Below are 17,650 nucleotides of genomic sequence, written 5' to 3'. Positions count from 1 at the left end.
TCTTGTTATGCTTTTTAAAGGGCAGCAGGTGCAATGTCGGTTGCGGAAGGCGCTCTTGTTTACTTACAAGGCAGAAGACAAATCCACTGCCCCTGTCAACCAAGCCAATTCTAGCCCTAACACAAGTCCTGAAAGGCTGTTATAAAGGAAAATACCCTTTCTTGTCATCTTTTGTTTAACATGTGCCCTCGTTGGTCCTGCTTGAAGTGGGTTCTGGTCCGAATCAGTCTACTTCCCCCTCTGGCAGCTGACAAGCTATTACCTTTTACCTCACCTGGTGAAGAAGTCTTTCAACCATATTAGCATATTAAGGCAGAGGCTGTTCCTTCCTGACTAATAAAGCTATTCCAGTCGTGTGCCCTGCAGTGAACAGAGGATCAACATGCAGCGAGCTGAGCATGTGCGTCCTCCAGAATTCAGCTCATCAGGTGGATGTACGTGTTGTTATACGCTGTGAACACCAGAAGGCGCAGTACTGTGGAAGTAGATGTCAGAATGCTGCACTGCAGTGCTTTATTTAACCCCTTCCATGTACGCCATGGGGTATTTGGACAGGCTCAGGAACAGTTTCCTACGTGGCACGTGTCGCCTATGTTTAACAGCTGGTAAATGCTGCAGCGGCTGTGATCAAAGCTGGCGCCTAAAGTAGTTGGTTAACCCTTTAACTGCTGCAGTCAATGCAGACTATGACACTTACAGGGGGCCGGCACCCATGATGTGAGTGCAGGGCGTCAGTGCTTGCCACGGAGTGTTGCTTATTCAGCCCTGCCTGTGAGAGGGTTTAATAGGCTAACCATTCGACTATAATGTACTGAAGTACTGCAGTATATGATACAAGCTTATCGCACGTAGAGCAGAAAAGTAAAATCAAAGTAAGTTTCATAATTTTTTTTTTTAAATATTGGAAGTAATAAAAACCCTTTTCTGTTCAAAAAAAAAAATCTGAACGATAAAACACTTAAATATAAATCGCCGCCTCCGTAGGAGTGTGAACTATGAAAATATCACATTTATCACACACAATGCCAAAATTACAGGAGTATTTTTTTTTCTCACTCTGACTCTAAAAAGAAAAAAATTGCATGTACCCCATAATACCAATAAACACGGCCTCACAACGAACCCGCCGTCACACTGCGCCACCAACGGAAAGATAAGGCCGAGAGATCAGAATGGGACCAAAAGAAGTTTTTGTAGTATTTTTTTTAATTGCACTCTTTGTAAGAAAAAAAAATAAAAATTGTGCCCCCAAAAGAAGTTGTCATTTTGCTGCAAAACTCATCCTGCGGTTCCATCTCAGGCAGATCTGTAAATGATGAGAGTTGTGGTGATTAGATGGACGGTCTTGTCACCGGAGGCCCTAAAAATGGTTCCCCTCTTGGCCTATAAGAGGCTCTCGGAGGCTCCTTGTGTGTAGTGACCTCTTCTTCCGCTTGTGTAGAGCTTGTTGGCCACTAGACGCCTCTACGACGCAGAGAAGAGATTTCACCCCGTTACCAGAGGGGGGCGCATTATTGGGATGTGAGGAGCTGGATGGTCGTATCGATGAATTGTCCCCCGCCGGCCGTTCTGTCCAGACTTTTAGGGGGTGTTGGGACCAGTGGATGGGGGCACACAAGGTGACCGGGCTCAGGATGCCCCCTACGGACCACCAGTAGAGAGGAGCGTCTGACCAGACTGTTAGGAAACATTGTGAACCTGTATGCCTCCATGCCCGCCCGTATCACATCTTGTATCCAAGCTAGAGGCGGTACAACAGGGTACTAGAGCCTCCGTGCTCGCCCGTATCACATCTTGTATCCAAGCTAGAGGCGGTACAACAGGGTACTGCAGCGTGATCTGCCCCCCAACTACTCTAAACTCTCTGCAGTGTGATCTAGCCCATGTTTTCCTCTACAGCCATTGCTGTATGATTTGCCCCCTGTTCTGTGCATCGCCTGCAGTGTGATCTGCCCGCGTTCTCTACACTCCCTGCAGTGTGATATACCCTCAGTCCACCTCTATACTCCCTGCAGTGTAATCTGCCCCCCTCTCTATAATCACTGCAGTGTGATCTGCCTCCCCCTATCTCTTCATCCCCTGCAGTGTGATCTGCCCCCTGTCCTCTACACCAATACAGTGTTATCTGTTCCCCATTATTTACAGCCACTGCAGTGTGATTTGCCCTCCTGTTTTCTACAGTCCCTGCAGTTTGATCTGCCCCCACCTGGTCTCTACAGCCCCTGCAGTGTGGTCTGCCCCCACCTGGTCTCTACAGCCCCTGCAGTGTGGTCTGCCCCCACCTGGTCTCTACAGCCCCTGCAGTGTGGTCTGCCCCCACCTGTTCTGTGCACCCCCTGCAGTGTGATCTGCCCCCACCTGGTCTCTACAGCCCCTGCAGTGTGGTCTGCCCCCACCTGGTCTCTACAGCCCCTGCAGTGTGGTCTGCCCCCACCTGGTCTCTACAGCCCCTGCAGTGTGGTCTGCCCCCACCTGGTCTCTACAGCCCCTGCAGTGTGGTCTGCCCCCACCTGGTCTCTACAGCCCCTGCAGTGCGATCTGCCCCACCCCGGTCTCTACACCCCCTGCAGTGTGGTCTGCCCCCACCTGTTCTGTGCACCCCCTGCAGTGTGGTCTGCCCCCACCTGTTCTGTGCACCCCCTGCAGTGTGGTCTGCCCCCACCTGTTCTGTGCACCCCCTGCAGTGTGGTCTGCCCCCACCTGGTCTCTACAGCCCCTGCAGTGTGGTCTGCCCCCACCTGTTCTGTGCACCCCCTGCAGTGTGGTCTGCCCCCACCTGGTCTCTACACCCCCTGCAGTGTGATCTGCCCCCACCTGGTCTCTACAGCCCCTGCAGTGTGATCTGCCCCCACCTGGTCTCTACACCCCCTGCAGTGTGATCTGCCCCCACCTGGTCTCTACACCCCCTGCAGTGTGATCTGCCCCCACCTGGTCTCTACAGCCCCTGCAGTGTGGTCTGCCCCCACCTGTTCTGTGCACCCCCTGCAGTGTGGTCTGCCCCCACCTGGTCTCTACACCCCCTGCAGTGTGGTCTGCCCCCCTGTTTTCTACACCTCCAGCAGTTTCATCGGCTTTTTGTGTCGGATGACAGATAATACGTCGGCGCCTTTAAGGGAGTGACAGATTACGTCATCAGGTCAGCAGGGCGTGGCCAGACAGTGACGCGCTAGTTACCATAGAAACAAGACGGCATCACCGTGAGCTCAGGAGACCCCGGAACCGGCTGGTGGTCCCCGGGGGGCGGCAGAGGGAACTACCGGACAGCAACAGCGCCTCCTGCTGGTAACTGCCGCCCCGTTATCACCGCGTCTACACGTGTCTTAGTTTTCACTTAAGGGCCCTGATAATAACCCACCTGCTGTCACCCCCTGTACTGCGGTAATTACCCACCTGCTGTCACCCCCCTGTGCTGCGGTAATTACCCACCTGCTGTCACCCCCCTGTGCTGCGGTAATTACCCACCTGCTGTCACCCCCCCTGTACTGCGGTAATTACCCACCTGCTGTCACCCCCGGGCTGCGGTAATTACCCGTCGCCCCCCCCTTCCTTATGCTGTGGTAATTACCCACCTGCTGTGACCCCTCCCCCCACCCTGTGCTGTGGTAATTACCCACCTGTCCCCCTCCAAATTGCCCTAATTGCTCACCTGCCCTCCCCCCTTGTGTTGTGGTAATTACCCAACTGCACCAATACCTTCTGCTCTCAACTGCAGTGATGCCCACCTACTCCCTGCATTGTAATTACCCTCCTGCCCTCCCCACTCTGCTCTGGTAATTACCCACCTGCCCTCTCACCTCTGCTCTGGTATTTACCCACCTGCCCTCCTCTTCCTGCATTGTAATTACCCTCCTGCCCTCCCCACTCTGCTCTGGTAATTACCCACCTGCCCTCTCACCTCTGCTCTGGTATTTACCCACCTGCCCTCCTCTTCCTGCATTGTAATTACCCACCTGCTTTCCACCCTCTTCCCTCTGGTATTTACCCACCTGCTCTCCACCCTCTGCTCTAGTAATTACTCACCTGCCATCCCCTCTCTCCCCTCTTCCCTCTGCTCTGGTATTTACCCACCTGCTCTCTACCCTCTGCTCTGGTAATTACCCACATGCTCTCCCCCCTCTCCCCTTCGCTCTGGTATTTACCCATCTGCCCTCTCCACTCTGCTCTGGTATTTACCTACCTGCTCTCCATCCTCTACTCTGGTAATTACCCACCTGCCCTTCCCCCCTCTGATCTGGTAATTACCCACCTGCCTCACTTCCTCCTGCCCTGAATGGCAGTAATGCCCACCTGCCACCTGGACAGCGGTAATTACTCACTTGCTCTCATGAGATACGGTTATTACCCTCCTGCTCTTGTACCTCCTCCCCTAAGCTGCAGTAATTACCAACCCACCCGCATCCCTTCTCCCTTGGCTGTGGTATTTACCCAGTTGCCCTGTCCTTGTATCTCCTTTGCTAAATTGCAGTAATTACCCAGCTGCCCTCATACCTCCTATTCTGAGCTGCAGTAATTACCTACCTGTCCTTGTATCTCATAGCCATAACTACCTACCTGCCCTCATACCTCCTCCCTTGAGCTGTTGTAATTACCCACCTGCCTTCATTCCTCCTACCCTCAGCTGCTTTAATTACCTGCCTTCATCTCTCCTGCCTTGTGCTGCAGTAATTACCTACCTGCACCCATTCCTTCTTCCCTTAGCTGCTTTAATTACCTGCCTGTCCTTGTACCTCTTCCCCTGAGCTGCGATATTTACCAACCTGCCCTCATTCCTCCTCCCCTGAGCTGCCGTAATTACCTGCCTTCATCTCTGCTGCCCTGTGCTGCCTACCTGTAACCATTACTTCCTCCCTGTGTTGCGGTACCTACCCACCTGCCTTTGTTCCTTCTCCCTCGGCTGCGGTATGTACCCAGTTGCCTTCCTCCCTCCTCTCCTTGTCCATCCTTCCCTGAGCTGCTGTAATTTCTTGCCTGCCCTCGTATCTTCTTCCCTAAGGTGAAGTAATTACCCACCTGTCCTTTTTCCTCCTCTCCTGAGGTGCGGTAATTACCCACCTGCCCCCATTCCTCCTCTACTGAGTTGCAGTAATTGCCTGCCTTCATCTCTGCTGGCCTGTGCTGCAGTAATTACCTGCCTGCTCCATCCCTTCTTACCCATCTGCTCTTCTTCCTCCTTCCCTGAGCTGCTGTAATTACTTGCCTGCCCTTGTACCTCCTCTCCTAAGGTGAAGTAATTACCCACCTGCCTTCGTACCTCTTCCCCTGAGCTACAGTAATTACCTGCCTTCATCCCTTTTGCCCTGAGCTGCAGTAATTACCTGCCTTCATCTTTGCTGCCCTGTGCTGCAGTAACTGCCTGCCTGCAACCATTCCTTCTTCCCTTAGCTGCTTTAAGTACCTGCCTGTCCTTGTACCTCATCCCCTGAGCTGCAGTATTTACCCACCTGCAGTCATTCCTCCTCCCTTCAGCTGCAGTTATTACCCACCTGCCCTCGTACCTCCTCTCCTGAACTGCTGTTATTACCCACCTGCGCTCATTCCTCCTCCCCTGAGCTGACGTAATTACCTGCCTTCATCTCTGCTGCCCTGTGCTGCAGTAATTGCCTACCTGTAACCATTACTTCCTCCCTGTGTTGCGGTACCTACCCACCTGCCCTTGTTCCTTCTCCCTCGGCTGCAGTATTTACCCAGTTGCCTTCCTCCCTCCTCTCCTGAACTGCAATAATTGCCTGCTTTTACTTGTCCATCCTTCCCTGAGCTGCAGTAATTAACTGCCTGCTCCATCCCTTCTTACCCATCTGCTCTTCTTCCTCCTTCCCTGAGCTGCTGTAATTACTTACCTGCCCTCGTACCTCCTCTCCTAAGGTAAAGTAATTACCTGCCTTCCCTCGTACCTCCTTCATTGATGTGTGGTAATTGCCCACCTGTCCTTCCTCCTCCTCTCCTGAGGTGCGATAATAACCCACCTGCCCCCATTCCTCCTCTACTGAGCTGCAGTAATTACCCATCTGCTCCCATTCCTCCTCCCCTGAGCTGCTCTAACTACTTGCCTGGCCTTGTACCTCCTCTCCGAAGATAAAGTAATTACCCACCTGCCCTCATACCTCCTCCCCTGAGTTACAGTAATTACCTGCCCTCATACCACCTCCCCTGAGTTACAGTAATTACCTGCCTTCATCCCTTTTGCCCTGAGCTGCAGTAATTACCTGTCTTCATCATTCTTGCCCTGTGCTGCAGTAATTACCTGCCTGTCCTCGTACCTCCTCTCCTGAGCTGCTGTAATTACCCACCTGCGCTCATTCCTCCTCCCCTGAGTTGACGTAATTACCTCCCTTCATCTCTGCTGCCCTGTGCTGCAGTAATTGCCTACCTGCAACCATTCCTTCCTCCCTGTGTTGCAGTAACTACCCACCTGCCCCTGTTCCTTCTCCCTCGGTTTTGGTATTTACCCAGTTGCCTTCCTCCCTCCTCTCCTGAACTGCAATAATTGCCTACTTTTACTTGTCCATCCTTCCCTGAGCTGCTGTAATTACCTGCCTTCCCTCGTACCTCCTCCATTGATGTGTGGTAATTGCCCACCCGTCCTTCCTCCTCCTCTACTGAGCTGCAGTAATTACCCATCTGCTCCCATTCCTCCTCCCCTGAGCTGCTGTAACTACTTGCCTGGCCTTGTACCTTCTCTCCGAAGGTAAAGTAATTACCCACCTGCCCTCATACCTCCTCCCCTGAGTTACAGTAATTACCTGCCTTCATCCTTCTTGCCCTGAGCTGCAGTAATTACCTGTCTTCATCCTTCTTGCCCTGAGCTGCAGTAATTACCTGTCTTCATCCTTCTTGCCCTGTGCTGCAGTGATTACCTGCCTGTCCTCACCTCTTCTTCCCTGAGTTGCAGTAATTACCCACCTGTTCTTCTAACTTTTCCCTGGGCTGCAGTATTTTCCCAGTTGCCCTCCTACTCTAAGCTGCAGTAATTACCCCTGTCGTGCTGCCACAAAGCGCTATGGTGAGCGCTAATTATTATTATTATTTGTGTCTGGCAATTAATTGTGATTTGTTTTGTTGGGACACCGGTGCCCTTGGGCACAATTTGTACTTGTGAGTTGTGGCGAGGTGTGGAATAATACACAGAGCCAGATATTTTGCTTAAATTGTTGTGACCACGATATTATTAAATAAGGCAGTGAGATGAGGCAACATCCTTCAACACACAGTGCATGATCACTGATACACAATTTGCAACAATGTAGCCACCTGTCTAACTCATCCACACTCTGAACTTCTCTCTATCCTTCTTCATATTTACATCTCTTGTATTTTCCCTCTATTCCTTGTCAAAGCGGTCTCTCCTTCTCTGTTACTCACGGTTTCTCAGATTTCTCTCTTGTTTCTGTCTCTTTTCACTTCTTTCTCCTGCCTGGCACTTTCTTTTTTGTGCCGCGCTCTCTCTCTGCCTGGCGCTCCTCTGTCTGTCACCTCTCTTTATTCTCTTTAGTTTATTCTGCCTCTACTCTCTGGCACTTGCTTTGCCTGGTGCGTCTCACTCTCACTCCTGCAACCGTTGTCGGGCTATTTATCATCTGTCATCTGACTAGTTTGTATGCAGCCAATCACAGCCTATCTGGTTGCTAGGCTACCTGCCTCATCTGAGTCTCTAGGCCTTTTTTTCTATCTTGTGCAGCTGGATAAAAATGTCCCAACTGGTTGCTAGGTTACCTGCATCACTGACTCAGATTAAACCCCAGGGCCAGTTATCATATTACCGGTCCCCCATAACGAAACAGCGCTATGTAGTGCCTATTTCCAGACCACTACACCCCCTTACTCTCGTCCCTCCTCCCCTGAGTTGTGGTAATTACACTCCTGTGCCAGACTGCAGTAATTACTCGTATCCCTCATCCATTAGGCTGCATTAATTAATTACCCTTCTGCCTTCGTCCCTCCTGTTCTAGGCTGTAGTAATCACCCTTGTCCATCTTCCCCTGTCCTGGTGTTTTGGGGACCTCTTGCTGATTGTTCGGGGTGTTTATGTAATTTACATTTGGGGGTGCTGTGACATCTTACATTTATGGGATACCTGGCAGGACATAACATGGGGTGTGGTATCATTGTGTTCCCTTCTTTTCCTGTAGGGGGTCGGTCTCTGACACTTGCAGTGCTCGGTCTCGTGAGGTTCCCTTCTTCTACCCAAGATGTTACCGGGCTCTATTCAGATGTCGGGAGAGACGCTCTCCAGCGCGGAGGTGAAGGGGGTGTGCGAGGGGCTGGCAGAGGGCACAGTGCGTCTCCTCTCCCTGCGTGGATGCCACCTCTCTGATAGAGACTTTGCCCGGCTGTGTCAGGGGGTGTCAGAGTCCCCTTCCCTAGTACAGCTTAACCTCAACCTTGGAGTGGTGTCCAGCACGGGCCGGGTCCAGCAGTTGGCACAATGTCTCCACCGAAACCGCTCGCTGCAGTCCCTCTTGTAAGTATTCTGCTCCAGCTGGGTGTTGCAGGACGCCCAACCTATAATGACTCTCGCCCGTTTCCTCTCCGCAGCCTACATGGTAACCCTCTGACGGACACTGGCTTGTCCCTTCTTAACCCTGCACTGGCGGGCCACCCTGCACTGATGTCCCTGGACCTTGGTGACTGCTTGCTTGGTGATGAAGCAATCAGCCTGATTTGCGGTCTCCTGCCCCCTGATGGGGCTAAACAAGGTGAGGGGACCCCTCGGGGTAAAGTTATGATGGGGTCTCAGCCCTGTGTTATCTACTGGTTTGTTGCCGAATGGCATGTCATATGGTTTTAGGTCTTCGGGAACTGACTCTCTCTGCGAACCCTGGAATATCTTGTACTGGTTGGGCGCGTCTGGCCATCGCCGTGGCTCACAGTTCTCAAGTCCGAACCCTGAACCTGGATTATAATCCCCTGGGTGAGAGATGGTCCTTAGTGTGCGGTTATATCAGTACAGGGGGTCATATATCCTCCATGATGTCCCCAGTGTGCAGTTGTGTCAGTAAAAGTGTTGCCATATCTTCCATGTTGCCGTTTTGTGACTGTGTGGTTGTATCTGTAGAGGGGTCACACATCTTCTATGTGGTCCTAGGTGTGCTGTTGTATCTGTAGAGGCGTCACACATCTTCTATGTGGTCCTCTGTCTGTGGTTGTATCGGTAGAGGGGTCAGACACCTTCTATGTGGTCCTAGGTATGCTGTTGTATCTGTAGAGGCGTCACACATCTTCTATGTGGTCCTCAGTGTGCGGTTGTGTCTGTAGAGGGGTCACACATCTTCTATGTGGTCCTCGGTCTGCGGTTGTGTCTGTAGAGGGGTCACACATCTTCTGTGTGGTCCTCGGTCTGCGGTTGTGTCTGTAGAGGGGTCACACATCTTCTGTGTGGTCCTCGGTGTGCGGTTGTATCTGTAGAGGGGTCACACATCTTCTGTGTGGTCCTCGGTGTGCGGTTGTATCTGTAGAGGGGTTACACATCTTCTGTGTGGTCCTCGGTGTGCGGTTGTATCTGTAGAGGGGTCACACATCTTCTATGTGGTCCTCGGTGTGCGGTTGTATCTGTAGAGGGGTCACACATCTTCTATGTGGTCCTCGGTGTGCGGTTGTATCTGTAGAGGGGTCACACATCTTCTATGTGGTCCTCGGTGTGCGGTTGTATCTGTAGAGGGGTCACACATCTTCTATGTGGTCCTCGGTGTGCGGTTGTATCTGTAGAGGGGTCACACATCTTCTATGTGGTCCTCGGTGTGCGGTTGTATCTGTAGAGGGGTCACACATCTTCTATGTGGTCCTCGGTGTGCGGTTGTATCTGTAGAGGGGTCACACATCTTCTATGTGGTCCTCGGTGTGCGGTTGTATCTGTAGAGGGGTCACACATCTTCTATGTGGTCCTCGGTGTGCGGTTGTATCTGTAGAGGGGTCACACATCTTCTATGTGGTCCTCGGTGTGCGGTTGTATCTGTAGAGGCGTCACACATCTTCTATGTGGTCCTCGGTGTGCGGTTGTATCTGTAGAGGCGTCACACATCTTCTATGTGGTCCTCGGTGTGCGGTTGTATCTGTAGAGGCGTCACACATCTTCTATGTGGTCCTCGGTGTGCGGTTGTATCTGTAGGGGGGTCACACATCTTCTATGTGGTTCTCGGTGTGCGGTTGTATCTGTAGAGGAGGTCACACATCTTCTATGTGGTCCTCGGTGTGCGGTTGTATCTGTAGGGGGGTCACACATCTTCTATGTGGTTCTCGGTGTGCAGTTGTATCTGTAGGGGGGTCACACATCTTCTATGTGGTTCTCGGTGTGCAGTTGTATCTGTAGAGGAGGTCACACATCTATGTGGTCCTCGATGTGCGGTTGTATCTGTGGGGGGGGGTCACACATCTATGTGGTTCTCGGTGTGCGGTTGTATCTGTAGAGGAGGTCACACATCTATGTGGTCCTCAATGTGCGGTTGTATCTGTAGAGGAGGTCACATCTATGTGGTCCTCGGTGTGCGGTTGTATCTGTAGAGGGGGTCACACATCTTCTATGTGGTCCTCGGTGTGCGGTTGTATCTGTAGAGGGGGTCACACATCTATGTGGTCCTCGGTGTGCGGTTGTATCTGTAGAGCGGGTCACACATCTTCTATGTGGTCCTCGGTGTGCGGTTGTATCTGTAGAGGGGTCACACATCTTCTGTGTGGTCCACATTGTGCGGTTGTATCTGTAGAGGAGTTACACATCTTTTATGTGGTCCTCGGTGTGCTGTTGTATCTGTAGAGGAGTCACCACATCTTTTATGTGGTCCTCTGTCTACTGTTGTATCTGTAGAGGAGTCACCACATCTTTTATGTGGTCCTCGGTGTGCGGTTATATCTGCAGAGGGGTCACACATCTTTTATGTGGTCCTCTGTGTGCTGTTTTATCTGTAGAGGGGTCACCACATCTTTTATGTGGTCCTCGGTGTGCGGTTGTATCTGTAGAGAGGGTTACACATCTTCTATGTGGTCCTCGGTGTGCGGTTGAATCTGTAGAGGGGTCACACATCTTCTATGTGGTCCTCGGTGTGCGGTTGTATCTGTAGAGGCGGTCACACATCTTCTATGTGGTCCTCGGTGTGCGGTTGTATCTGTAGAGGGGGTCACACATCTTCTATGTGGTCCTCGGTGTGCGGTTGTATCTGTAGAGGGGGTCACACATCTTCTATGTGGTCCTCGGTGTGCGGTTGTATCTGTAGAGGGGGTCACACATCTTCTATGTGGTCCTCGGTGTGCGGTTGAATCTGTAGAAGGGTCACACATCTATGTTTTCCTCGGTGTGCGGTTGTATCTGTAGAGGGGGTCACACATCTTCTATGTGGTCCTCGGTGTGCGGTTGTATCTGTAGAGGGGTCACACATCTTCTATGTGGTCCTCGGTGTGCGGTTGAATCTGTAGAAGGGTCACACATCTATGTTTTCCTCGGTGTGCGGTTGTATCTGTAGAGGGGGTCACACATCTTCTATGTGGTCCTCGGTGTGCGGTTGTATCTGTAGAGGGGGTCACACATCTTCTATGTGGTCCTCGGTGTGCGGTTGTATCTGTAGAGGGGTCACACATTCTATGTGGTCCACATTGTGCGGTTGTATCTGTAGAGGGGTTACACATCTTTTATGTGGTCCTCGGTGTGCTGTTGTATCTGTAGAGGAGTCACCACATCTTTTATGTGGTCCTCTGTGTACTGTTGTATTTGTAGAGGGGTCACACATATTCTATGTGGTCCACATTGTGCGGTTGTATCTGTAGAGGGGTTACACATCTTTTATGTGGTCCTCGGTGTGCGGTTATATCTGCAGAGGGGTCACACATCTTTTATGTGGTCCTCAGTGTGCGGTTGTATCTGTAGAGAGGGTTACACATCTTCTATGTGGTCCTCGGTGTGCGGTTGTATCTGTAGAGGGGTCACACATCTTCTATGTGGTCCTCGGTGTGCGGTTGAATCTGTAGAGGGGTCACACATCTTCTATGTGGTCCTCGGTGTACGGTTGTATCTGTAGAGGGGTCACACATCTTCTATGTGGTCCTCGGTGTGCTGTTGTATCTGTAGAGGAGTCACCACATCTTTTATGTGGTCCTTGGTGTGCGGTTGAATCTGTAGAGGGGTCACACCTATGTGGTCCTCGGTGTGCGGTTGAATCTGTAGAGGGGTCACACATCTATGTGGTCCTCGGTGTGCGGTTGTAGCTGTAGAGGGGGTCACACATCTTCTATGTGGTCCTCAGTGTGTGGTTGTATCTGGAGAGGGCTCACACATCTTCTATGTGGTCCTCGGTGTGCGGTTGAATCTGTAGAAGGGTCACACATCTTCTATGTTTTCCTCGGTGTGCGGTTGTATCTGTAGAGGCATTCACACATCTTCTATGTGGTCCTCGGTGTGTGGTTATATCTGTAGAGGGGTCACATGTACTTCACATTGTCCTTATTGTGTGATTGTATCTGTACAGCGGTCACATACCCTCCAGGTAGTCTTCAATGTTCGGTTGTATCAGTGCAGTCATTGCAAGTCGTCCATCTTGCCCCCAGTGTAGTATTGTATCAGTGCACAGGTCACAAGTTCTCCATGTTGTCCACAATGTGTAGTTGTGTCATTCTCAATGTTGTCCTCCATGTTCGGATGTATCTACAGGGGTCAGACATCCTCCATGTTGTCAACAGTGTGCGGTTGTATCTGTACAAAGGTTACATGTCCAATATTTTCCTCGGTGTCCGACTGTATCTACAGGTGTCGCACATCCTATATGTTGTCCTCAGTGTGCAGTTGTATTTGTAAAGGGGTAACATATCCCCTACATTGTCCTCATTGTGTGATTGTATCTACACAGATGTCACATATCCTCTAAGTAGTCCTCAGTAAGCAGTTTTATTTGTACAGCCATCGCAAGTCTTCCATGTTGTCCTTAGTGTATGGTTGTATCTGTTCAGGGGTCACACGTCCTTCATGTTGTCCTCAGTGTGTGGTTGTATCTGTTCAGGGGTCACACATCCTCCATGTTGCTCTGAGTGTGCAGTTGTATCTGTTCAGGGGTCACACGCTCTTCACGCTGTCCTCAGTGTGTGGATGTATCTGTTCAGGGGTCACACGTCCTTCATGTTGTCCTCAGTGTGCAGTTGTATCTGTTCAGGGGTCACACGCTCTTCACGCTGTCCTCAGTGTGTGGATGTATCTGTTCAGGGGTCACACGTCCTTCATGTTGTCCTCAGTGTGTGGTTGTATCTGTTCAGGGGTCACACGCTCTTCACGCTGTCCTCAGTGTGTGGATGTATCTGTTCAGGGGTCACACGTCCTTCATGTTGTCCTCAGTGTGTGGTTGTATCTGTTCAGGGGTCACACGTCCTTCATGTTGTCCTCAGTTTGTGGTTGTATCTGTTCAGGGGTCACACGTCCTTCACGTTGTCCTCAGTGTGTGGTTGTATCTGTTCAGGGGTCATACGTCCTTCACGTTGTCCTTCACGTTGTCCTCAGTGTGCGGTTGTATCTGTACAGGGGTCACACATCCTCCATGTTGCTCTGACTGTGTGGCTGTAACTGTTCAGGGGTCACACGTCCTCCATGTTGCTGAGTATGCGATTATATCTGTTCAGGGATCACACGTCCTTCTAGTTGTCCTCAATGTGCGGTTGTATCTGTGTAAGCTTCCCTCGTCCACCATGTTGTCCTTCCTCCATGTGCAGTTGTATCTGTTCAGGGGTCACACGTCCTCCATGTTGTCCTCCGTGTGCAGTTGTCCGCTTGTGACTGCAGTTTTTTTGGCACAGGGGATCACATTGCCTCCATGTTGGCGGTGTGTGTGGCATCCAGTCGGACTCTGGAAGTTCTGGACTTAGAAGGGACTGGACTCAGCAATCAGTCAGCTCAGGTATGTTTATAGTAAATCAGTTGGTACGGGCGTGCTTTTTCTCCCTGCCACTAAGACCCGCCCACTCTTTTTTTTTTTTAACTTTATAAAAAAAAAAGTTGCACATTTTTGTACGTCTGTAAGTGGCACCAACGGCCCTCCCCGGTGGTGCACGTCCTCCGTGTGCCGCAGGTTGTGAACCGCTTGGTAATGCGCGCCCTACGTGTGCCGCAGGTTGTGGTGAACCACCATACAGAGGGACAGAGCTGCCATGTTGCCCGTCCGTGGGCAGTGCCTTTCATTCTGACTTTGGCATGTTGCCAATCCCCTCGTTCTGTGGGGTCTGCTCTGACGTTCTCCTCCTTCTCCATTGCTACAGATCCTGCTGGACATGGTGCAGAACTATCCGACCCCCCTCAAGTCTCTGGTGCTGTCTGAGAACAACATCAGTCTGGAGCTGCAGCAGCAGATCGCTGACCTGCTCTCCGAAGGGGAGGATGAGGAAGAAAGCGAAGGACACGGCCAAGAGAGACCGGTGAGGGAGAAAGGACTGAAGAGCAATGTAGGTGAGTGGTAGATGAGGCGGCGCAGGGGGTGAAGCCCAACAGACAATGGCTTGTCCCCGTGTCACATTTCGTCCTGCGAACCCAATACCTACATAGACAGCAGATGCTGGGGACAACCATCAGAGGTGGCCAAGTCTGACGACAGAAGGGAGGGGCCTGTGTAGGGACTCAAGTGGGAAGGGCTTGACTGGGATAGACCACCATTATTAAGGTGGCCAACTAACAAAAACCTGACAGTCATACACAAATATAGCGGATGAGGGTTATAAATACCCATCAATGCCACTAGTGCCAATCAGCAGGACCACAGAAGTACTCCACATCCAGCGTAGGGTTTGATGCCATAAGAAGGGTACATGCCTGGGAGGTGGGGGGTATGAGAGGCATGTTTAGTATAGGAGAAAAGGGTTGCTAAGAGAGTTGTACAGGATCGATAGAGGGATGTACATTATGGGGGGGAATAAGGCGGTATGAGAGTAGGGTAGTATGAAGAGATTTGGAGTATGGGGGTCAGGCCATGCATTGGTAAGGTAGTATGGAGAGATGTACAATATGGGGGTAGGGTAGTATAGGGGCATTTGAGTATGAAGATAGAGCAGTATGGAGAAATATACAGTGTGGGGATAGGCTAGTATGGAGGAAGGAATGTTCATTATGGGCTGAGGGCAGTATGGAGGGGTGTACAATATGGGGGATAGTTTTGCACAGTGAGCTATTTCTCTCTCGTCCCCTTCCTCAGGTTCCGGACCTCATCGGGTTCTCCTTACTTCTGGCATCGGAGACTGTCTCCTTGCTGAGACAGAGATGTGAGGCTCAGATTCCACCATACAACACAGCGGCTACTCACGGTAACCCAACTGCTGAAGACTTGAGAAGTGAGTGCCGGCTGCTGCTCCACCGATGGAGAAGACGGGTGCATTTACCAATGGACAATTCACAGTTTTGCACATTTCGAGAGACAGTTTCTGTTTCTGTTGCACAGAGGGCGGACAGGGTCTGAAGGGTTAATGATGGAGATTATTTATATACATATATATATATATACCCAACCACGGGAGCGGGCTGCACAGTACCGGGCACCTTAACACTGGCACATAACTACATGTTTGACTACTTCTTGGCCACAAGGGGCAGCCACACATGGAAGGAGGGGAGGGGGCGCTGCATGGGTCAGAGCTCTATAAGCACAAGCTAATAAAGGTTCTTACAGAAGCCGTGGCCCACTGTCCTGTTCCTGCCACGGATTTGATCACATCTGCGCCATCGGGCACAAAACCACTAATTCTCCTCAATGTTGCGCTATTTCATCAGGGAATATTGCAGGTTGCGGGCCAGGTGGTCTCTGTTATAGGCAACGTTGTCCATCTGGAGCCGGGATGTGCCGGATCCAGGTATTTTCATCGTGGAGCCGAAGGGAAACGATAAACAGAGGCCTGAAGGTGGTGTGAATGGGGCCTAAAGGTTCTTTTATGCTGGACCATTCATCAAGTACAACCGTCCCTCCACCGGACAGACAACTGGGCGGTGGAAAAGGTCCAACAATCCAATGACGAATGAGCAATTATTTTTGTCAGCGAGCATAAAAGATTTGCCTTGTTTTTCTAAAATACTCTTGTTGCTGTGAACATTACACGATGGTGATGCGACATTTCCTCATTTATGTCTGGTTTTCTGCTGCTCTGCAGTGACATCACAAATCTGATACCTAGCCACACCCCTGCAGCATCACAAATCTAAAACCTGGCCACACCCCTGCAGCGACATCACAAATCTGAGACCTGGCCACACCCCTGCAGCGGCATCACAAATCTGAGACCTGGCCACACCCCTGCAGCGACATCACAAATCCGAGACCTAGCCACACTCTGTATGACATCACTGCCCCCTATAGATATAGAATATTATTGAGGAGACCGTGGTTTAAGTCCAGCATCCGCTTAGTAATATCACTGATTCGAAGGACAGTAGCTGGGAAAAGTGAGTGTAAGCTCTGCCGGTGCAGACACCGATGACTTCAGCACAGAGAATCAGGCCCCTTAGGATATGTTCACACAAAGTGCATTTTCCACAGAGGAATCACACTGTGGATTTGAGTGCGGATCAGCTCCAAGACTTACATGTAGATTTCGGTGCCGAGTTGCAATGGAAAATCTACAGCCAATCCTCTTTGTGTGAGCACACGCTAAGGCCTCGTGTTCTGATGGGTCTGACCGTTTAATCTGCAGCAGGACTCTGCTGGATCCAATGGAGGAAGTGCGCAGAAGCCGTCCCCATGCAGATTTTACAAAGAAATCTCTGCCATATGAACGACGGGGCGAATTTTCATAGCATTCACTAAAACGCCAAAATGATGCAAATTTAGCTGCGGATTTGTGCAGAATCCATGCCAAAACTCCACCATGAGAACGAGGCTTAACTGGGAATCCCCAATTCGGCTTTTCTTGGCTGCCCTGTTCCAAGCATCTGTCGGAAAGAGCCAAGCGCTCAGCACAGCGCTGTTCCAGTAGCTCCCATTGAAGTGAATGTCTACGCCATTTCTGTAGCTCCCTGAGTTAAGGAAACAGCGCAGCGCTCTTGGTGGCCAGGAGTCACGGCAGCAGTTTCCCATATCGGTTGTAAAAAAGATGAGAATAGCGCCTTAAGCCCGGCTTCACACTGGCGGCAAAATCACGCACAGATATGAAACCTATTCTTCTGAATGGGTTCATTCACATGTGAGGTTTTCTGTATGGTACCGCATTGCGATGCTACGCAGGAAAATAAATCGCAGCATGTTCTATCTTCGTGCGGAATTGCCAATTGAAAACAACGGGAGACCTTCGCGATCCTCTGACGTGGATGTGACAGCCATAGCGGGGGATTCCTTCAGCCCCGGAGTGACGCATGCCGGTTTTCAGCTGAAGGGGTTTCACATGGATTGTGAGGGTGATATCAGGCCGCGATTCTCAGCCCGTGTGAAGGAGTCCTCAAGGGCTTTGTGCGCCCAGCGGGTTTTTCTTTTTAACCATGGATTGGACATAGAAATCACGGCAGTATCCGCATCTGAAGTCTCCCAAGTGTTGCGGAAGAAAAAAAAACGACATGTCACTTCTTAACACAGATCTACGCTGGAAACATCACATTTTGTGGATTGTCAATGAAATCCGTGTTGGAATCAACCTTGTGAGAACTTCGCCGAATACCGTATTGTTGCCATCACCATCCATCTCATTGATCTTCTTCCTGCCTGTATGACTGCACTTCTAC

General features: G+C 50.9%; 1 protein-coding gene across 2 annotated transcripts; it reads left to right on the top strand.

Annotated features, from left to right (window-relative positions):
• Window positions 1–3,174: 3,174 nt before the first annotated feature.
• On the top strand, window positions 3,175–16,050 carry LRRC73 (leucine rich repeat containing 73). 2 transcript variants are annotated; one of them, XM_066594472.1, is made up of 7 exons: window positions 3,175–3,282; window positions 8,127–8,458; window positions 8,533–8,693; window positions 8,786–8,908; window positions 13,759–13,859; window positions 14,218–14,404; window positions 15,144–16,050. In XM_066594472.1, the coding sequence occupies exons 2-7, from the start codon at window positions 8,187–8,189 to the stop codon at window positions 15,212–15,214; spliced, it is 915 nt and encodes a 304-aa protein (XP_066450569.1). In that variant the 5' UTR covers window positions 3,175–3,282; window positions 8,127–8,186; the 3' UTR covers window positions 15,215–16,050. The 2 variants fall into 2 exon arrangements, with proteins under 2 accessions (XP_066450569.1, XP_066450570.1); XM_066594473.1 differs by lacking the exon at window positions 8,786–8,908.
• Window positions 16,051–17,650: the final 1,600 nt, after the last annotated feature.

Source organism: Eleutherodactylus coqui, chromosome 3, assembly GCF_035609145.1.
Source record: "Eleutherodactylus coqui strain aEleCoq1 chromosome 3, aEleCoq1.hap1, whole genome shotgun sequence".
NCBI lineage: Eukaryota > Metazoa > Chordata > Amphibia > Anura > Eleutherodactylidae > Eleutherodactylus > Eleutherodactylus coqui.
Note: the sequence above shows the minus strand (reverse complement) of the source record. Positions and strands in the feature narration are given on the sequence as shown.

Coding starts and splice junctions, on each gene's coding strand:
- LRRC73 (XM_066594472.1), top strand. CDS start 8,187: ATGTTACCGGGCTCTATTCAGATGTCGGGAGAGACGCTCTCCAGCGCG. Junction 8,459..8,532: donor CGCTCGCTGCAGTCCCTCTT/GTAAGTATTCTG, acceptor TCCTCTCCGCAG/CCTACATGGTAACCCTCTGA. Junction 8,694..8,785: donor CCCTGATGGGGCTAAACAAG/GTGAGGGGACCC, acceptor ATATGGTTTTAG/GTCTTCGGGAACTGACTCTC.